Raw genomic sequence first — 20,340 nt, 5'->3', positions numbered from 1 at the left:
CGCAAAGGTTGGCTTTGAGAGACCTACTAAGACTCAGGATCAGCTGGTCACGGGGAATTGTTTAGATATAAATAATTCCTGAGGCAGAAGAGTTGGAGACTACACAGCTTTTTCTTTGGATCGTATTGTCTCTACGATTTCTTATCAATGACAGGACGCTGTATATGTGAAACAGGCTCGAAGCATGTTGAGCCCAGAAAATCAGAACATACTCATCCACAAGTTAAGTGAAGTGAATTTGTTCATTATAGATGGGCAGCAAAGATCGAAAGCAGCCAGGATCCATTATGAGCCAGTTTTCCGAGGCCCAAGAAAGCCACTCAGGGAGCACAGAGTTCAAATGTGCCTGTCAGAGCCAGACATGCTTCTAATATGGCTATTAAGAGGCTGAGGCAGGAGGATCATGAGCTTCAGGCCAGTCTGGGCTGTATACTGAGCTCCAGACTAACTTGAATATCTAGCAATACCCTGTCATAAAAAATTAAGTATTTGTACTGCACTTAGACCACAGTAAAAGACCCCCACTTTTTTTTTATCTTAGAAACTATATATCTCTTTAAAAATGTTTGAAGTGCATTGCGCTTTTAGGGCAAAGGAACAAAGTCTGGGCAGGTCCTCCCTAACTCCAGATGTTTTGTTCCTTAGGAAGGACAGAAGCAAGATGGGGGCTGTTTCAGGCCATTCCTTCTTATCTCAAAATACTTAGAACGTGCATTCCAAGCACATTCTGCAGTAATCTCAAAAGCTGCCTGCGAGAAACAGGAAAAGGTTGGGTTAATCCAGGGCCACCTGGAGAGCAGCTGTCCTGCAAAAGAAGGTGGCTAGCCTTGGGCTGTCCGGTGCCAGTAGAGGCACCATGGGCATACAGGTGCACTAAACGATCAGGCATCCCATTAACCCAGGAAACTGATAAGAGAGTCATGAGTCTAATTTCACAATGCGAAACCTGTTCATTTTAATTAAATGACACGTTTGGTCGCAAGACAATGCTGTCCAAGTCTTGCCGCGTGAAACCAACTGTGTATGATTTTCCTGGGGATGAGCTTGCCTTGCTCTTTGGAAATTAAACCAGTCTGTTTCACAGTACCAGTTGGGCTGATACCAATCTGCAGGGAGGTTTCTAGCAAATGCCACAGACCTGCAATATTTTGTTCTATTTTAATCAGTGCCTGGATGCAGACGTGGCCAAGAAGAAAGTGTGCCCCAAGTACTGGGGGATATAATCAGAACCCAGATGCATTTTTTGAAAGGCTTGGGCTTCCTTTCAAAGGAAGAAATTGAGCAAAGTCACAAGCAACCTACCCCCATCCAGGATGAGCAGGCTGAGTTTCAAAACTCAGCCATTTCCTGGGTTAATGGAATGCCTGATCTTTCAGCGCACCTGTGTGCCCATGGTGCCTCTAATGGCACAAGGCAGCCTAAGGCTGACCCACCTAGGACCAGCAAGACAGCTTGGGGGTAAAGGACCTTACTGACAAGTCTAGTAACCTGAGTTTGATCCCTAGAGCCCACACTGTAGAAGGATAGAATGGCCTCCTGAAAATTGTCCTCTGACTTCCACGCAGGCACAATGTATACTTGTGTTTAGAGTACACACACATGCACGCGCACACACACACACACACACACACAAATAAGTAAATGAAAACGTAGAACAATTCTGTTTGCAATATCAGTGGTTTGGCGTGGCCTCCAAAAGGGCCATTGTGTTCATGATTATCCACCTTACTTTTGAGACAGGGGCTCTCTCTAAACCCGGAGCTCATTGATTGAGCTCATCTGACTGGCCAGTGAATTCCATGTTTCCACCCATTTCTGTCTCTGCAGTTCTGGAATTACAGATACATGCTGTACACTTGACTCTTTATGTGGATTCTGGGGATCAGAACCTAGGTCCTCATGTTTGCAAGGCAACCGCCTTCTCAAATGAGCCCTCTTTCCAGACCCCAGTAGATTCTGTTCACTTATTTTCCCACTCTCCAGCACACAAGGTAACTGCAGGGGCCAAGGAACACTGAAGACCAGTCCATCAGCACATCTTCTTTTGCGCCATTTGGGTCGTCTTTTCAGCAGCATCAGGTGCTCCCAATTGAGCCCATCTAGGTCCCTGAGACGGTTTTCCCTGGAAGGGTGGAGCTATTAACATAATCTCCAGTTTTTTGCGACCTGAATCTATGTAGCTATATATCACGGGAGGTGTGTGTGTGTGTGTGTGTGTGTGTGTGTGTGTGTGTTATTGTGTGGTGGTAGAGTGTGTGTGTGTGTGTGTTATGGTGTGGTGGTAGTGTGCGTGTGTGTTATGGTGTGGTGGTAGAGTGTGTGTGTGTGTGGTGTTAGGGTGTGGTGGTAGAGTGTGTGTGTGTAGTGTGTGTGTGTGTGTGTGTGTGTGTTATGGTGTGGTGGTAGAGTGTGTGTGTGTGTGTTATGGTGTGGTGGTAGTGTGCGTGTGTGTTATTGGTGTGGTGGTAGAGTGTGTGTGTGTATGTCTGTGTGTTATGGTGTGGTGGTAGAGTGTGTGTGTGTGTGTTATGGTGTGGTGGTAGGTGGTGTGTGTGTGTGTGTGTGTTATGGTGTGTGGTAGTGTGCGTGTGTGTTATGGTGTGGTGGTAGAGTGTGTGTGTGTATGTGTGTGTGTTATGGTGTGGTGGTAGAGTGTGTGTGTGTGTGTTATGGTTGGTGGTAGAGTGTGTGTGTGTAGTGTGTGGTTATGGTGTGGTGGTAGAGTGTGTGTGTGTGTGTGTTATGGTGTGGTGGTAGAGTGTGTGTGTGTGTGTTATGGTATGGTGGTAGTGTGTGTGTGTGTGTGTTATGGTGTGTGGTAGTGTGTGTGTGTGTGTGTGTGTGTGTGTGTGTGTGGCAGTGAGAATACTACAGTGTGAAAACTGAGACTGTGCCCACTGCCATGTCATCATTTCATGCAGGTGACATTTGGTCAGAGCTATGTTGGATTACCCCCTGCAGAATTCAAGGACCTTGGAGAGGTCTCAGTCACTCCTTGTTTCCTCCTTTTGTGTGTGAGTGGTGCTTATAAAACAGTGATTGACCCCCTAACCTTGGCAGTTGACTATACCTGGTCTGAAAGTTTAAGTCCGGGGAGCAGGAAAGCCCCAAGCTTGCACGGCGGTGCACTCCGATTTGCCAGAAGATGTCACTGTAGACTTAAACCAGCAAAACAAATTAGGATGGGAGGGCTGTCAGCTATGCATGAAGGTGACTTCATTATACCTCACCCCCCTGCCCAAGAGTCCCCATTACAATGCATGCCTGCAGAAACTGGTTAAAAGGTTAATCCAAATGTGTCGCTGGATTAAATAGATTTCTTTACTTTCTAACAATCAGGCTAATTGCTGCTAAAATCTTGCCTTGTGGTTTGCTCCATAAATATGTTGTGAATGAACAAAGGGATGAATGGAAGGCAAAACTAGCCGTGGATGCCACATGATTAAAACACAGAGGCTAGAACCTAGGAACCACTGAGAAGGCAGAAGGCCCCGAGTCGGAGTTGGGAGAAACCTTTGCTTGTTGAACGTTGAATAGTCCAGGTAGTTGAGAAGGTCCTCCCTGGTGCTCTCTCAGAATATCCACAGTTCCTTCAGGTGGAAATGGCAAAATCAGAAAAGTTGTAAGCCATTCCTTGAGTTTCCTTTAAGAAATATACTCAGTCTTTATTGTTGATTTTTTTTTATCACAAATATACCTTTCGAACAACCTTATCTCTCATCTACTGTATTGAATGACAATTCCTGTCTCAGCAAAAGCACAATTGCAGGGGAAATTCTCTATTTGATTATGCCTAACCACATGGACCTTGATGTAGCTGGGTTGTGGGCTACGAGTGTGTACGTACTATGTATGGGTTTGAGTGTGTCAGCCAGTAAATTTAAATGTCTACTACACTGCTCTCTGTGTAGAGAACTTTATCTATTTGTGACTCAAAAGGAAAGACAGCCATCCAGCAAAGCTTCCACACTCGTTCTATTTGTGTAGTTGTTCAGTGAATAAAGAAAAAGAATATTTGGGAACTGACAGAGTTAACTTTCCTATCCTGGGAATGGTACTGTGTAAACAGAGGTAGATGCTTGCATATATGGCGTTGGCAGCTACATGCCTACTTTAGACCGTACTAACCACTGTGTTTATTTCTGGAGACCCCGATGCTCTGCCGGCCTCTACATTCCATTTCTTTTATGTATGAGCCATAATAGTCTGGTAATATCCAGAATGGAGAGTATCATGTCAAATAATTTTGGTGTGATTTTCTTTTTTCCATAGCATTTCCAGATTAGACCAGGTTATTGGAAAAGGGCTTGTGCATTGTTCATAAAGAAATGTTAGAATTTTACCTCCCTTCTCAACTCCGTTTCACTTCCATGAGTCATTTGCTTCAGCTGAGTCTTCATTTTGTTATTTGTTTAATAAGGGTTTAGGGGTTTAGCGTATAAAATAAAATGGTTGCGTACTGGGCCAATAGGGCCATTGGGAAGAGAACAAAGGAGGGTAAAACACAGCAAAGTTGTTATCCAGAGTCTAACACTTTTATGCCTGCTGTGGATACAGTGTCAGGAGGTTGGATAAATGAATTTGCTCTGTGGTCATGCTAGTTGGCTGTAGAGAGGGGACCACAACACAGTTTGCAGAACAAATGCTACCAGATCTCTGTCGTTCCTCTGCTGCATTCCTTAGTGGCCATGAGCATCACAGGCCACCCACCTTCCCGACGGCGCTCATGTCGGCTGCACTTCTGACTGTTGCTCCTTATGCTTTGCCCATAGGAATTTCCACTACATCACCATCCTCCGAGATCCAGTGTCCCGGTACTTGAGTGAATGGAGGCATGTCCAGAGAGGGGCGACATGGAAAGCATCCCTGCATGTCTGTGATGGAAGGCCCCCGACCTCTGAAGAACTGCCCAGCTGCTACAGCGGGGATGACTGGTCTGGCTGCCCTCTCAAAGAGTTCATGGACTGTCCCTATAATCTGGCCAACAACCGCCAAGTGCGCATGCTGTCTGACCTGACTCTAGTGGGCTGCTACAACCTCTCTGTCATGCCGGAAAAGCAAAGAAACAAGATCCTTCTGGAAAGCGCCAAGTCCAATCTGAAGCACATGGCATTCTTTGGCCTCACCGAGTTTCAGCGCAAGACCCAGTACCTGTTTGAGAAGACCTTCAACATGAACTTTATCTCGCCGTTTACCCAATACAATACCACTAGGGCCTCTAGCGTAGAGATCAATGAGGAAATCCAAAAGCGTATTGAGAGACTGAATTTTCTGGATATGGAGTTGTATGGCTTTGCGAAAGACCTCTTTCTGCAAAGGTATCAGTTCATGAGGCAGAAGGAGCATCAGGATGCCAGGCGGAAGCGTCAGGAGCAGCGCAAGTTTCTGAAGGGAAGGTTCCTTCAGACCCATTTCCAGAGTCAGAGTCAGGGTCAGAACCAGAGTCCAGGTCAGAATCTGAGTCAGAATCCAAATCCCAACCCAAATCAGAACCTGACTCAGAGGCTGAGTCAGAATCTGACTCGGAATTTCAATCCCAATTTGATCCAGAAGGAGAACCGGGGAAGTCAGAAGCAGGGCTCAGGCCACAAGCAGAGGGATGGCAGCAGCAGCAACGGCACCAACGACTACATAGGCAGCGTAGAGACATGGCGCTAACTGGCTCGGGAAGGGGTGTGCACACTGCTTCCCCAAGCACCACCAAAAAGATGGTGTGTATCTAACAAGATGGAAATGTCCAAACACACCCTGCTTCCTTCATTGGAAGTTCAAAAACCAAGTGTAGATATTGCCTTTACAGTTGCCTTTTGATTCAGTGTTACACCGTGTGTGGCTAAAGCAAATCTCAGTGTGTAATTAAATTGTCTTTTTTAGGGATGAACTATTTCTGCAATCCAAGAGCCAAACCAGACTCACCAGAAATTGCAGTTTAGATATTTTAAGAAGGTCTTAAATTAGGTATGGAGACACAAAGAAAACACGAAATGTGGCCATTTAAACTTATGGCTAAGAATCAGATTTTCAATGATTCCGGATACTCTGTTAAAACCCAATTTTGAAAGCCACCCCCCCCCGCCCCGCCGCCCGCCTGCCAGAGGGAAGTATAAGCAAAAAACATGAACAGACTAAGACACTCAAACCTTCCCTTTCCTTCTTGTTTTAACAAGGAGTCTATTTAAACAGGAGAACAACTGATGATAAATTTTGCCAAACTGTAGAAAGTAAACAATTTCTCACTTAAATGTGGGTGGCTTTATGTAAAAATATGGCTTTTCAAATAGATTGGGATTCGTGTCTTGTAATTTAACAGATGTTTAAAATTTAAAATTTTTCTACCTTCTGCTGATTAAAAGGTTTTAAACAGGGTATATCTCATATTTACAAAGCATTTTTTCCAAGTGGAATACCAATGGAAAGATCCAGTTTCCAGATGGTTTCAGGGCACTGTAATTTCAACAATTTCAATATTTTTGGCGCTGCTTCTCATTCACTTTAATGCTTCTTCAAGTTGTGCTCATTCCAAATGAATCCATGTATAGAATTTTCCTTCATCATCTAAATGGTGTGTTGCTAAAATCTCTTGTGGTATTTAATCCTGGATTAAAGTCAGGACTTTCTATAGAATTGTCTTATCAGTGTCTGTGTAGTAAGTCCCTTAAAAAGAAACTCTCAAGCAGAAGAGTGTGTCTCTAAATATTGCTGAACTTACTATTCTTGCTCAAATTGAACTGAACATGAATGTGAACTGTTTTTTATTTTGTTTGTTGTACTGTTTCCAGTTTGGCTGGCTATTTCTGGCCCATGGTTCTGTTTGTGTTGAAAGATTTGTACACAATAACGAGAGTAAATTTTTTTCAAAGACAATGGTACTAAATTAGAACATTAAGATAGCCAGAGTTACTCAATAATACCAAAAGCTGCCTCTGGATACCTGGGGTTACCACTTTTACCAGGTTTTTATTTATGAAAACTCAGAAGTGAAGAATATTCTGCAGTGAAGCTAAGTTTCAAGAACATACAAGTTGAGGATAGTTTGGTAGTGTAAGTCTGTGTAATTGCACATTGATGGTATCTGTTGCAAATTGTACAAAGGAAGAATTATGTCCCCGCTGTGTTGTTAAACATCATACTGCTTGGCAATTTCCGCTTCATGGTTGCTGCTACACTTCTAAGAACTTACATTAATCCCTTGGCTTTCATCCAAACACAGTGACTAGAAGTGGCATTTGTTTTCAAGAGGGACATGCTTAGAAGTCATATGTAGCACAGGCTGCCCAAGTGCATAACCTGGTGTCATCTGTAATAATATGGCCACAAGTTGGACAAGAAGTTGAGTGTCTAGGTCTAAAGGGATTTTCTTGACTCTGAGCTTTTGTTTTGTGGTATTGCAGTGTTGAGAATTATGATACCTTAAAAACTGGAAGGAAGTTTTAAAAGCACATCTTGAAGTCAAAGTGTTTTAGGATAAACCTATTTGGTGTACATTGTGTTCTTAAAATATTCTGTAGATCACTATGATATTTCAGTTTCTTTAGTTCTAATTGAAAATGTTTGCTCTTAAAACTGACAGTGTTGGAAAGCAGGACGAAGTCTGAGCCAGTGGAAAAGCTCATTACAGAAAACAAAATCTGTGTTATTGCTGTGGTGTGCATGGTTTGCAGAGATTAAGTGCGTTTTCTCTGTCTCTACTGATTACTGTATATAGAGAATGGTATAAATAGACATTTTGCCATCATCGTGTAAATCCCACGATTTCAAACTGTAAACATCTGTTCAGTGGTGTAGCTTTACAAGCCGTTCACTGATTTTGTGTAATTTAACAATAGATGTGAAATAAAGTTTCAACTGCAAGTTTTGAACGATCTCATGATTTCAAGGTTTACAGCCACTAAACCCTGTGACGTCATAAGCAAACCAGAACTGGGATCTTTGCTCAGACAGTGCTTTTCTTTACACTTGACAGCAAAGGATGAAAAGAAGATGGTCCATTCTACTCCTTTTTTGCCAAAATGGCTTTAATTTGTGATGCTTCCTCCTTGGAGGCCATGATTTGATTAAACCAAAACTGTCCGTGAAATACAAGGTTTGCCATGCAAATGAAATCTACCCGTGTTTTAATTTAAAGGTTATTATAGTCGGTGCTTTCACATGTAGTGGGATGCAAAAAGGAGAAACACTCTTAATTGCCTACCTCTTCCTTTTAGCCACAAGAAAGAGGTTAAAGGTAAATGTTAACATTTTGGCTTTGACGACAGTTTGCTCTAATTATATTTGGCATACACATCCCCCCCCCCCAAATCTTTGGGGTTAGGACTATGGGTAGACATGATTTGTGCTAGCTCTTTCTCAAAGAGAATTTAAATATCCATTGCAAGGGATTCAAGGGGAAAAATCTACAGGTTCAGTGACTGTTAGCATCCTCTGCTTACAAACTGTTCTTGTGAAGTTTTTCATACCAACTTTTGAACAGTAACCCAGGAGACCAGACTTGGAGTACAGCTCAGATAAGTCCCCGGTTTCCAATCCTAGCATCACAGAAAAATGGTAAACTAAAGGTCTCCATTATATGAAGGCCACCATGCCTCCTGGGAATGGGGTATCTGAAGGACTAAACTGGAAACTGCTTGGTATATTAGTTAAATTTTTATTGCTATGATTTATAAAACCCTAACTTTTAGAAGCATTTGCTCGGACTTACAATTCTAGAGGGACACGTCCTTCATGGTGGAGAGGCATGACAGCACGCAACAGGCCTGGTAGCTAGAGCAGGACGCTGAGGTACATCTTCAGTGGCAAGCAAGAAGCAGAGAGAGAAAACTAGAAATGGTGAGAGGCTTTGAATCTCAAAGCTTTCTTCTAATGGCATACTTCCTCCAGCAAGGCCACACCACCTATACCTGCTCCAGACAACGCCACCAATTCAGACCAAGGGTTCAAATATGCGAAACTATGGGAGACATTTGTCTTTACACCACACCATTTAGTAGATAAAAGTTAGCTCTATGTTTTTCTTGAGAGGAATGGATACCATTAAAGAGCAGGGTAATACTCACTGAAGCGGAAAACACGCAAGTCTCCCAGACTGTATGTAACTTCAAGACACCAAGGGAAATTGTGTCCTGAGAAAATGGGCTATCTGAGCCTGGAGGTAGAGTTGAAATGAAGAAATGACTGATTAACCTAGTTGCCCACCTGAGGCTTGAGAGCCTCTGAGGGGGCGTGGTCTGAGCTTCCCCATCAAACCTCCCTGTGAGTTAGTTAGTTTCACCTTGACTGTGACCTTAAAGGTACAATGTAAAGGAGGGAGGACATTCTTTTCATTTGTGCTTTGAGGGTACATTCCATCCTGGTGGCAGGGCTGTGAGGTTACTTGCTTACATCCCCACACCCAGGAAATGGAGATGGGACACGAAACCAGGGCCAGCCTATAAACCTCAGGGTTCACAGCGGCTGCTCCTCACTTCCTCAGCTGGGCCGCTCCTCTCAAATATCCCACAGTGCCTAAAACAACACCAGGAGCAGCCAGAGACCTCATGGCCTACCACCTGAGTCTTGGGGGGGGGGGTGGTGGTGTTCAAACTCTCACACATTCGGAGTTATAGCAAAATAGGATCGGGGTGGAATTGAAGTGGAGAATGATTTTCTTTCATGGGGATGAAAAGAAGGCAGAAAGCACAGCACCACAGGTTTGGAACAAGGGAACTATGGGACACTGCTGGCTGCCCACGGGCGTGTAACTTATTTCTTTCTGGCATTGCCCTAACAGCATGGCCCCTGACGCTAATGCGTGGGGAAGGGAGAGAATAGTGCAATGGTTAGCTGGGATCTTCTTCCCTCTTTTCTTCACTGGGAATTGAACTAAACAAAGACAGAGTGCTTCAGGAGAATGATAACAAACACCAAGGATGTGCTGACCCCCAACGTTGCCACCGGGAGCTTGGATTTCTGATGGTTTACAGGGGGAGGAGGAAATATCTTGACACTTCGCTGAAGGAATTTGACTTTCGACACAAACGTAGCCTCGTGCGGCCCTCAGACTTTCACAGATGCTCGAATGCCCGCAACCTTAAGGAGAAATTAATGTGTTACTGGAACATAGCACAATCATTTCTTTGTTTTCTCAGGCTGCTTCTAATCTACAGCAGCGGGGGTCGTTAAAATGGAGCTCTGGAGCTTGGAATGTTTATTTTCTTGCCCTCTGAACAAGAAGTTGATTGACCCTGGAGCTGTAGAGCAAGTCCAAATTCCCGATGTATTGAAAACTTAGCAGGGTTTCCCAGACTCTAAGAGAACAGAGGAGTGAGTCAGAGGTCATGCTGCCTAAGCTGCGGTGGCACCTGGGGCCCAAGAGTGGGGAGAAGCAGATCTTTACTCTCACAGCTGAAGCCATTGAAGCCAAGTATTGTGTCAAGCAGTAGGAACAAACACGCAGGTCTTCAGCTGGGTCAGATGCTCGCAACATGTGTACCAGTTCTGAGAGGGGGGAGGGGAATCAGTTTGGGCGTGTGCTTTTAAGAATTAAACTATCTGTAAGTACTCGAGTAAGCACAACAGTGAAATCACCACTCTGCAGCTCTCTTGGTCCTAATCACATTGAAATCCCCTCCCCTGCATCATCTTCTCTTCTCCCCTCCCCTCCCTCTTCTTTCTCTTTCCTCTCCTCCATAAGCAATACTTATAAAATGATGGAAATGAGTTTGTTCTCACTCTTACTCAATTCCCTTTTCTTGAAGCTCACCCATGTCTCATGATTTTCCTTCCCAACTGGGACTACAGTGGATGTTATGGGTTGAGATCAAAGGTTTCAGCCACATACTGCCTGGGTTTGGTCCTAAGCTCTCCCCCAAATTCCAGCTCTAATATCTGGATGAGTCGTGAATATCTTAGTGTTTCTAGCTCCTTCTCTACCAACAGAGAAAGCAATAGCCAACACGTCAGACATTCCTTGCATGAATTGGAGTAACAATCTACAACACATTTGCAATAGTAACAGGTACAGCCAGCTTTGTATATACTTGTCAATAGAGTTATTATTACTGCTTGCAGCATGAAGGTTAAGTGGCTGCCCAATGTCCCTGTCTTCTGAGGTCGAGATTTGAAAACACCAGGCTGTAAGGTAGCCTAGCAGTATAGCTCTTACCTAGAATGCCCAAGGGCCTGAATTCTGTCCTCAGCACTCTCTGGGAGAAATGAATAAAACTATTAGTATAAAAAGTGAAAATTTTGCAAGAAAGCAAAAACATAGACAATGTTCTATTGTCACTTAAATAAAAACAACTCTTTTGCTGGACATGGTGACTTATCCCTGTTATGTCTGCACTGGGGGGGGGGCAGAGACATGAGGATTGCTGAAAGTTCAAGGCTAATCAATATAATAAGTGAGTTACAGGTCATCCTAGGGTGGAGAGTGATGCACGCTCTCCAAAATGATAAAAATATACTCATATAAAAATGTAATCTATATACTCATGCTGGCACATCTACACATTAGAGTACTACTCATCACTAAAAAATAATGACATCTTGAATTTTGCATGCAGATGGACAGAATTAGAAAACATTACCCTGAGTGAGGTAACCCAGTCCCCCCCAAAACGAATATGGTATGTACTCACTCATAAGTGGCTACTAGTCATAAACGAAGGGCAACGAGCCTATAGTTCAGGATCCTAGAGATACTAAGTAATAAGGTGAACCCAAAGGAAAGCATCTATAGACCCACCTGGAAATTGAAATCAGACAAAAATTTGGGAGTGGGGGTAGGGGTAGAAGGAAGGGGAGAAGGGGGGTTGAAGAGAACTTGAGGGAATGGGATAGTCGAGATGGAGGAAGGACAGATATGAGAGCAAGGAAAGAGATATTTTGATTGAGGGAGCCATTGAGTTAGCAAGAAACCTGGCTCTAGAAAAATGTCCAAGAACCCACAGGGATGACCCCAGCTAAGACCTTAAGCAACAGAGGAGAGGGTATCTGAACTGACCTTACCCTGTAGTCAGACTGATGATTATCTTAAACATCACCATAGAACCTCTGTCCAACAACAGATGGAAACAGAGGCAGAGACCCACATTGGAGCACTGGACTGAGCTTCCAAGATCCAGTTGAAGAGTGGAAGGAGTGAGAATATGAGCAAGAAATTCAAGACCATGAGGGGGTCATCCACTGAGACAGTTTGCCTGAGCTAATGGGAGCTCACCAACTCCAACTGGACTGGGAGTGAATGAGCATGGGAACAACCAAGCCCCAATAGAGGGGGTTGACATCTGGGGCAGACTGAGGGGCCACTGATAGTGACACTGGGGTGTGTCTCTACTGCATATACCGGCTTCATGGGATCCTATTCTCTTTGGATGTAAACCTTGCTCAACCTAGATGTAGTAGGGAGGGCCTTGGACTTTCCCCAGGGTGGGGTGCATGGCACTCCCTTAGAGTCGGAGGGGTGGGTTGGAGGGTCTGTGGAGGGAGAGGGGAGGGTGTGGGAGGAGAAGAGGGAGTGGGAATTTGGATTGGTATTTTTTAAGTAATAATAATAAAAAATAAATAAAAATAAAAAACAAAAAGTAATCTATATACTCAATAACATAATCTATATATTCATATAACAATGTAATCTATATACTCATATAATAACCCAATCTATATACTCATATAATAATGTAATCTATATTATCATCTTATATAATAATATAATCTATATACTCATATAATAATGTAATCTATATACTTATCTTATATAAGCATGTATATATATATATGATACTTATATAAGTATTTTTTAAAGAATGACATCTCAACTTTGAATGTAGCCAATGACACAAACATTCTGAAAGGCCTTATCCACTAAATGCCAAGTGAATCACCATCTCTCCAACAATAAAAATGAACTCTTTGATAACCCTAGTTGATTTGGGACCTACTCTGTCACACTTTGGCAAGGAAGACTTATGACTTCATTCTTTCCACCCATCTCTCCAGGAAGCATCTCCAGGGGTCAGGCTTATCTGACTGATGAGATCTTCAAGGGCCCCAAGGATGTAGCTGCCTCTGTAACAGGTCTGGCCTGGTTCCTGGAATTTCCAGACTCCAAGTCTCTATTCTAGGTGAAATGTATAAAATCATGCATGGTGGTAGTGCATGCCTACAATCCCAGCACTCAGAAGGTAGGGGCAGGAGGATCGGAAGTTCAAGGCCATCCTCTGCTACATAGAAATTTTGAAGCCAAACTGGGCTATATTGTGAAATTCTGTCCCCTCAGAAATGGTTACGTACTACCTAGGAGGGAGAAGTCAGAATAAACCATTAAGATTATAACTTAGCTAATTAGGTTGGTAGTTACAATGGATCTTTAGGAAAAGTGACGCAAGTCTTTAAATTCAAGTACCTCACCTCATTTAGGAAAAAAAGAGGCAGGCACTGGTGCTTTTAATCCCAGCACTGGGGAGGCAAGTGGATCTCAGAGTTTGAAGCCAGCCTGGTTACAGAGCAAATTTCATGGTAGCAAGGGCTGCACAGAGAACCCAACCCTTTCTCAAAAAACCCAAGCCAAAAGAAAACACAAGTAAAAGCAAAACAAAACAAATAACAATTTAATAATGTCATAATAAAATGACATTTGCTTCTATCTCATTTTCATTTTTATACTTCAGTCTTATTACCTTAAGGATGGCATAAGGTTTAATGATCATCAAGTCTCCTTGTCTAGTCTTATTCTATTTTATACTCATTCAGTTTTATACTTATTGCAATCTTGTTACTTTACTAATCTTGGTCAGCTTTGATGATGCCTACCTGGATATAGGAAAAGTTTAACAGTTTGCGTGACTTAACCATGCTCTAAAGCAGTAGTTCCCAACCTTCCTAATGCTGTGACTCTTTAGCCCAGTTCCTCAGGTTGTGGTGACCCCAACCACAAAATTATTTCATTGATAGTTGATAACTGTAATTCTGCTACTGTTATGATTCATAATACCTAATATGCAGGAAACCTGTGAAAGGGTTGGTTGGCCCCAAAGGGTTCTTGACACACAGGTTGTGAATCACTGCTCTACGGACATTCGTGTGACTTGGAAGTACCTGAAAGGGATTGTCAGGTTGTGTAAGACAGTGTGATACCGTAGCTTGATAGGACTTAACTACTCTTTGGAACCAGTTTTAATTGACCTTTTCATGGATGAATCCAAAACGCAAAAAAAAAGCAGCTTTCCCCCTGTGGTCTGAAGGTAGATGTCTGTCCCTAAAGCCACCCAGAGAAGGTCCACTTGTCTGTATTGAGGCTTGTGAGAGCAAATAGCAGAGGCTTTATGAATTTGATTTAGATGCCACGAAACTGGGTGGATACCGAAAGAAGTAGCAATAAGGAACCTAGACACTGGCAGATGGATTGACAGAGTCAAATTTCCAAGCCCTTTCTCGAGCTCATTTCAGCTGAAAATAGGCTCCTCCAAACATGTAGGGATTTAGGAAGTGGCCTTCTTTGATTCCTCCTCCAGGCCACATGGATAGCCACAATGCCTTTGTCATTATCCTTCCATTTTTAGCCCCTCTCTTCCTAAAACTGTTTCTTAAAATCAGATCCGTATCCCCGTTGCCTCAAACTCCCCCTCAGTCCCGGACTTCATTGCTCACACTCTGAAGTGGAATTAGAGATTGTCTTTCTGGGAGAGATCCCAGGAGAGTCTACATGCTCCAGTGCATAGGAGGGCCACTGTCCTAACTCACGGGTCTGGTCACAATACTCTTCCCAAGTGTGGCTGCTCTCCCCTCTGCACAGTCCCCTCAGCTGTGTGCCAAAGCGCTACAATCTGGCACCTTTTCTTCCCAGGCACCTTAGGCATTCACATCTGCTGATCCTCTGCTCCTGTCTAAATGGCCTGGCTCCTTCCCCCAAGTATAGACCTTCCAAAGCGAATCTGAGCAAGAGTTTGCCAGGTATCACTGTCTCTAATACCCTATGCAAAAAATTCTCCAGTAAGCTGATTGTCATCTTAATAGAGCTTTAGCAAACACTCATACTTCAGCCAGTAAGAGACAAGTGTCAATCACTTGGGGCAACAAGTGGAGTAGATAACAGTTTCCAACCCAGATGGAGTCAGTACAAAGCAAAGAAAGCCTACCTATGATGTCACAGTTTGAGGGGCTGGAACTTCCAATGGGTATGGAAACAGCTGGAAGTTCCATCATCATTTCAACTTTGAGACACATAGTTTGGGCTTCACGACATAGTTGTTGTGCAGGCCAGTGAGGAAAGTCAACCTGGTTTTGAAAAATTTTTAAAAAGAATTATCTCTGGACTATGCACCTATGTTTATCATCTACTAACCTGGTTCTGGTCTTATGGACCATTCAGTAGCCATGTGATAATGAATCATTTCCTGTGCGGCTCGCCCAGTCCTAAAAAGCTGAGAGGGGAGCTCAGAAAATGCTTATCAAACAGCGTTTCCAAAGCCAAATATTGTGGCTCACACTGTTAATCCCAGCACTTAAGAAGCTGAGGTAGGAGGAGGTTCTGCAAGGCCAGCCTGAGTCACGTAACAAATCGAAGGCTATCTTGGCTTGTTCTACATACGTAGACTTTTGTCTCAAAACCAGCTGTGTGCCGTTCCCAAAAGCAAGATCCTTTCTGAACTGCCAGGATGAAGACAGCAGCTGTGCAAGAGGCTTTGCGCTCCGCTGGAGGTGCTTGGTGGGTCCTGTACTTGGGTGGAAGTTTCTGAATTCGTGGGACCAGAGACAACAGCAACTACAACCCCATTCCTCCATAGGAAAAGAGTTATTGAGTGCAGACACCCCAAGGCCGCTATCAGGAGATTAGGAGCTCGGTTTTGACTGTCCATTCTGGCCAGACATGAAGAACTCACCTCTCAAGGAAGCTGATAAGCGTGACGGGGACCCATACTATCTATTAATACCCACTGCATCGCAATGCCCGTCTCACATCTTCATATAATGCCGGCAGCTACTTACTGAAAATCTTTTCACAGCTCAGACACCCTATGAAGTCCTTTATACACACAGCTTCACTCAATAATCAGAACCACTTTGTGAGGCAGGAAAAATTACTTCTCACATCTTATACAGGAGTGTGGCTAGGCCCAGAAACACTTAATTCATTAAACCACCACTTGGTATAAATCCAAAGCTCCATCTCTTTCGGTTATGTGTTATTTAAAACATTTTTCTTATGGGACTTTTCAAATTTCCACAGAAGCAGAGGAGCACCAGGAATGCCCATTCCTCTATCACTCAGTGTCAGTGTTATCAATCTTTGCTTGAATTTAGTTCCCTTCCCATTGCACATATTCCAAGCAAATTCTTCTGTAAAAGAAAAAACCACTAATAAATAAGATATATGATATTCTCATAATATATGAAAGCAAGGTGAAGTTTTGGGAGATATATTTGGGGGCCAAAGAAACAAGATTTTTTTTTTTTGTTTCAAAAGCCTTGAAAGCTTGGACCACCCGTCTCTGCCTCTAAAGTGCTGGGATTAAGGGTGTACATGACCATACAACCACAGGTACTAGATCTGGCAGCCACACGATTAGGAGTGAGAACCCTGGGTTTCATAGTCAGGGCGGTCAACTCCAAGGCCGTATCTGTACCCTACTTGGATTTCTCTTCTGTAATTGAAGCTAAAGCACAGTGGTTTAGGGGGGAGGATCATGAAACTCCTAAGGTAGTCAGCATGGGAAAACAGCCCTGGATGATCCAATAAATTAACACTGGGCTCTTTTCCAGTTAGGTATACTCATAAAGTAACCAGTTTTCCTGAGGTTCTTTGAACTCCACACTCCTTATCACTTGCCCCTGAGCAGCCTGGGGTCTTTATCACTGAAGAAACAAAAGGGGATTCTAACCCTTGAACTCAATGTGATTGGTCCATAAATACATTTTAAGGTCTTTCATATGGAAGTAAAAACACTTGGTTCTTGCTGCTGGGGAGATGGCTCAGTGGTTAAGAACTGCTTTGGCAGAGGATCTGGGTTTAGTTTCCTTGACCCACATCAGGCATCTTGTAACTACCTATAGCTCCAGTTTCAGGGGATCCAATGGCCTCTTCCGGCTTGCATGGGTGCCAGGCAGGCACATGATGCACATATGTGCATGGAAATACTCACATGTACACAATAACAACAGCCAAACCTTGGCCCCTGGTGTCAGGATTTTTGACCAATACTACTAGACTTACGTTTTCTCCTTCCCAAATTTTTGGTTCAACTCTGAACCATTAGAAAATTATTTTTTTCTGTGAAATAAAATGGTTTTGGTCTCCAGTCTGATTTAGGTTAGGACCTCTGTACTTTACATGCTGTGATTTGTAATTAATTTTTTAAAAATAGTATATAAATTAATGGCATATAAAGGAAATAGTATATAAAGAAGAAAACCACACACACACAAATGGACATTTGCTTCTGTCTCATTTGCATTTTACATTGCAGCCTTGGTGTGGGAAGTCTATGTGTTGCTTTTATTGGTTAATAAATAAAGAAGCCATTTCAACCAGTGACTTAGCAGAATAGAGCTAGGCGGGGAAAACTAAACTGAATGCTGTGAGAAAGAAGGCAGAGTCAGGGACATGCCATGTAGCCACCAGAGGGGAAAGACACAAGTCACAAGCTGTAACCTTGCTGGTAGGCCACAAACCTCATGGTAAAATATAAAATAATGAAAATGGGTTAATTCAAGATGTAAGAGCTAGCTGGCAATACACTTAAGTGATTGGCCAAGCAGTGATTTAAATAATATAGTTTCTGTGTGATTATTTCGGAAGTCTGGGCGGATGGAAAATGAACAAGCAGCCTCCTACAACACAGCCTTGTTGCTTTAAGGATACATTATAGAATTTTCACACATTATTTATCATTTTATCTTGTTTTCATTTCCATCCCCCAATGCCCTTCCTTTGTGCCCCATGCCCCTTCCCCCAGTTGCCTTCCTTACGTAGCTCCTCTCCCATTTCATATATACACATTTCTTATTAGAGTTCATCCTTACTCACTGTGTATACACTGCCTTTCAGGGCACTGAAGAAGGCATGTGCTATCTACATTATGGATGAGAGATATCAGGAGCAACAACATTCTTTTGAAAAGCATTGCTGAAGTTTCTTTCACCTCTAACACCATCATTGCATACATGGTTCATTTTCACTTGCCTGCATCACTTTGTAGGTTTACTTTGACTACTCCAGAGGGCAAATGACAGAACTGAGACTCAGCCCCACAGTTCTCGAGGTCTCCTGAGAGTACACAGCATTTCCCTCCCGGTTAATAAGCAGACTGTTAGCATGTCTACTTTCCCTTTAGACCCGCTGCTCCATTGACTATTTGTCTTTAGCCAAAAGCAAACTCTTTTACTTCTTACTACAAGAGTGTAGGGGTCAGTAGGGCACAGTGTCTGGAGCCATTATCCTGGTCCTACCCACTTATCTTCTGTGTGACCTGGGATTAAATGACTAATCCTTAATGTCCTCACTTCCAACTTGAAGTTATAATTGCATTTATTGTGTTGATTTGTCATGATCATTAAAGGAGCTAAAGCATGCAAAGCACTTTTCCATTTGGAAAAATATTTTATTAAGTGTATGTTTGATACTATTTGCAAAAACTACGTGAAAGGTTTTTACGTAGTTTGATTTTTTAAAAAAAAAAGTGTTTTCTTTCTTGCTACCTCACAAATAAATCATCCCTGTGGATTTCGACTAAATGATACTCTCATTTCTTTCTCAGCTACCAAGCAGATAAAATATGGATTACCTCTCACCTGGACTAACTTTCTAAGGATTCATTCGTGCAACTTATTTTTTCCAGCTTTTTTAAATTGATTTTTATTGAGCTCTACATTTTTCTCTGTTCCCCTTCCTGCCTCTCCCTTCCCCCAAGGTCCCCATGCCCCCAATTTACTCAGGAGATCTTGTCTTATTCTACTTCCCGTGTAGATTAGATCTATGTATGTCTCTCCTAGTGTTCTCATTGTTGTCTAAGTTCTCTGGGATTGTGATTTTGGGCTGGTTTTCTTTGTTTTATGTTTAACAACCACCTATGAGTGAGTACATGTAATAATTGTCTTTCTGGGTCTGGGTTACCTCACTCAAAATGATGTTTTCTTGATCCATCCATTTTCCTGCAAAATTCAAGATATCATTATTTTATTTCTGCTGTGTAGTTCTCCATTGTGTAAATGTACCATATTTTCCTTATCCATTCTTCAGTTGAGGGGCATTTAGGTTGTTTTCAGGTTCTGGCTATAACAAACAATGCTGCTATGAACATAGTTGTGCATATGTCCTTGTGGCATGATTGAGCATCCTTTGGATATATACACAAAAGTGGTATTAATGGGTCTTGAGGAAGGTTGTTTCCTAACTTTCTGAGAAATCACCACACTGACATCCAAAGGGATTGTACCAGCTTGCATTCCCACCAGCAATGCAGGAGTGTTCCCTTTACCTCACATCCTCTCCAGCATAAGTTGTCATCAGTGTTTTTGATCTTGGCCATTCTTGCAGGTATAAGATGGAATCTCAGAGTTGTTTTGATTTTCATTTCTCTGATGGCTGAGGATCTTGAGAATTTCCTTAAATGTCTTTCAACCATTTTAGATTCCTCTGTTGAGAGTTCTCGGTTTAGGTCTGTACTCCATTTTTTTTTACTGGATTATTTGTTGTTTTGATGACCAATTTCTTGAGTTCTTTGTATATTTTGGAGATCAGACCTCTGTCTGATGTGGGGTTGGTGAAGATCTTTTCTCATTCTGTAGGCTGTCGTTTTGTCTTGTTGACCATGTCCTTTGCTTTACAGAAGCTTTTCAGTCTCAGGAGGTGAACTCCACAGGAGCGGGTACAGGTAATTGCTGAGGGAGTGGGCCAGCGACAGTGACTGGTGCAACTTATTTTTAAAGCAGAACTTTGGGGGTGAGACAGTTTGATTGAATTAATAGAGGCAAACATTTCTAGCATGCAAGCAGTTTATTATTGTTTCTGACTGATATGTTTTATTCATTTGGTACACTTTTATGGAACGCCTACACTGTTTTCCTTGGTAACGTTTTGCACTCATTGTATTCAGATAAAATCACCCAGTAGTCAAGCTCCCCATACCGGGAAGAAATGTTTCTGTGCAGTGTCCCCGAGGGAAACAGATTTCTTCCTTGTATTTGTAGTTCTAAATTTTTATTACATTTTTTTATTTGGAGTGGACATAAGCGATATGGTGTGTGCATGGAAGTCAGGGGACAACTTGCTGGAGTTGATTCTCTCCCTCCACCGTGTGGCTCCCTGAGATGGAACATGAGCTGCCCAGTGGGTGACAAGCACCTTGACTTGCTGAGACATTTTAC

The 20,340-nt window shown here is 42.7% G+C and overlaps 1 protein-coding gene across 2 annotated transcripts in view; it reads left to right on the top strand.

Annotated features, from left to right (window-relative positions):
• Positions 1-5,658, top strand: part of Hs6st2 (heparan sulfate 6-O-sulfotransferase 2) — a 277,086-nt gene extending 271,428 nt beyond the window's left edge. For both annotated transcript variants that reach the window (XM_038317325.1, XM_038317323.1), the window contains one exon: positions 4,773-5,658. In XM_038317325.1, coding sequence (XP_038173253.1) covers positions 4,773-5,658 — 886 coding nt within the window. The remainder of the gene's footprint in view (positions 1-4,772) is intronic.
• Positions 5,659-20,340: the final 14,682 nt, after the last annotated feature.

This window comes from Arvicola amphibius, chromosome X, assembly GCF_903992535.2.
Source record: "Arvicola amphibius chromosome X, mArvAmp1.2, whole genome shotgun sequence".
Taxonomy (NCBI): Eukaryota; Metazoa; Chordata; class Mammalia; order Rodentia; family Cricetidae; genus Arvicola; species Arvicola amphibius.
This window is presented reverse-complemented; position numbering and strand designations above follow the sequence as displayed.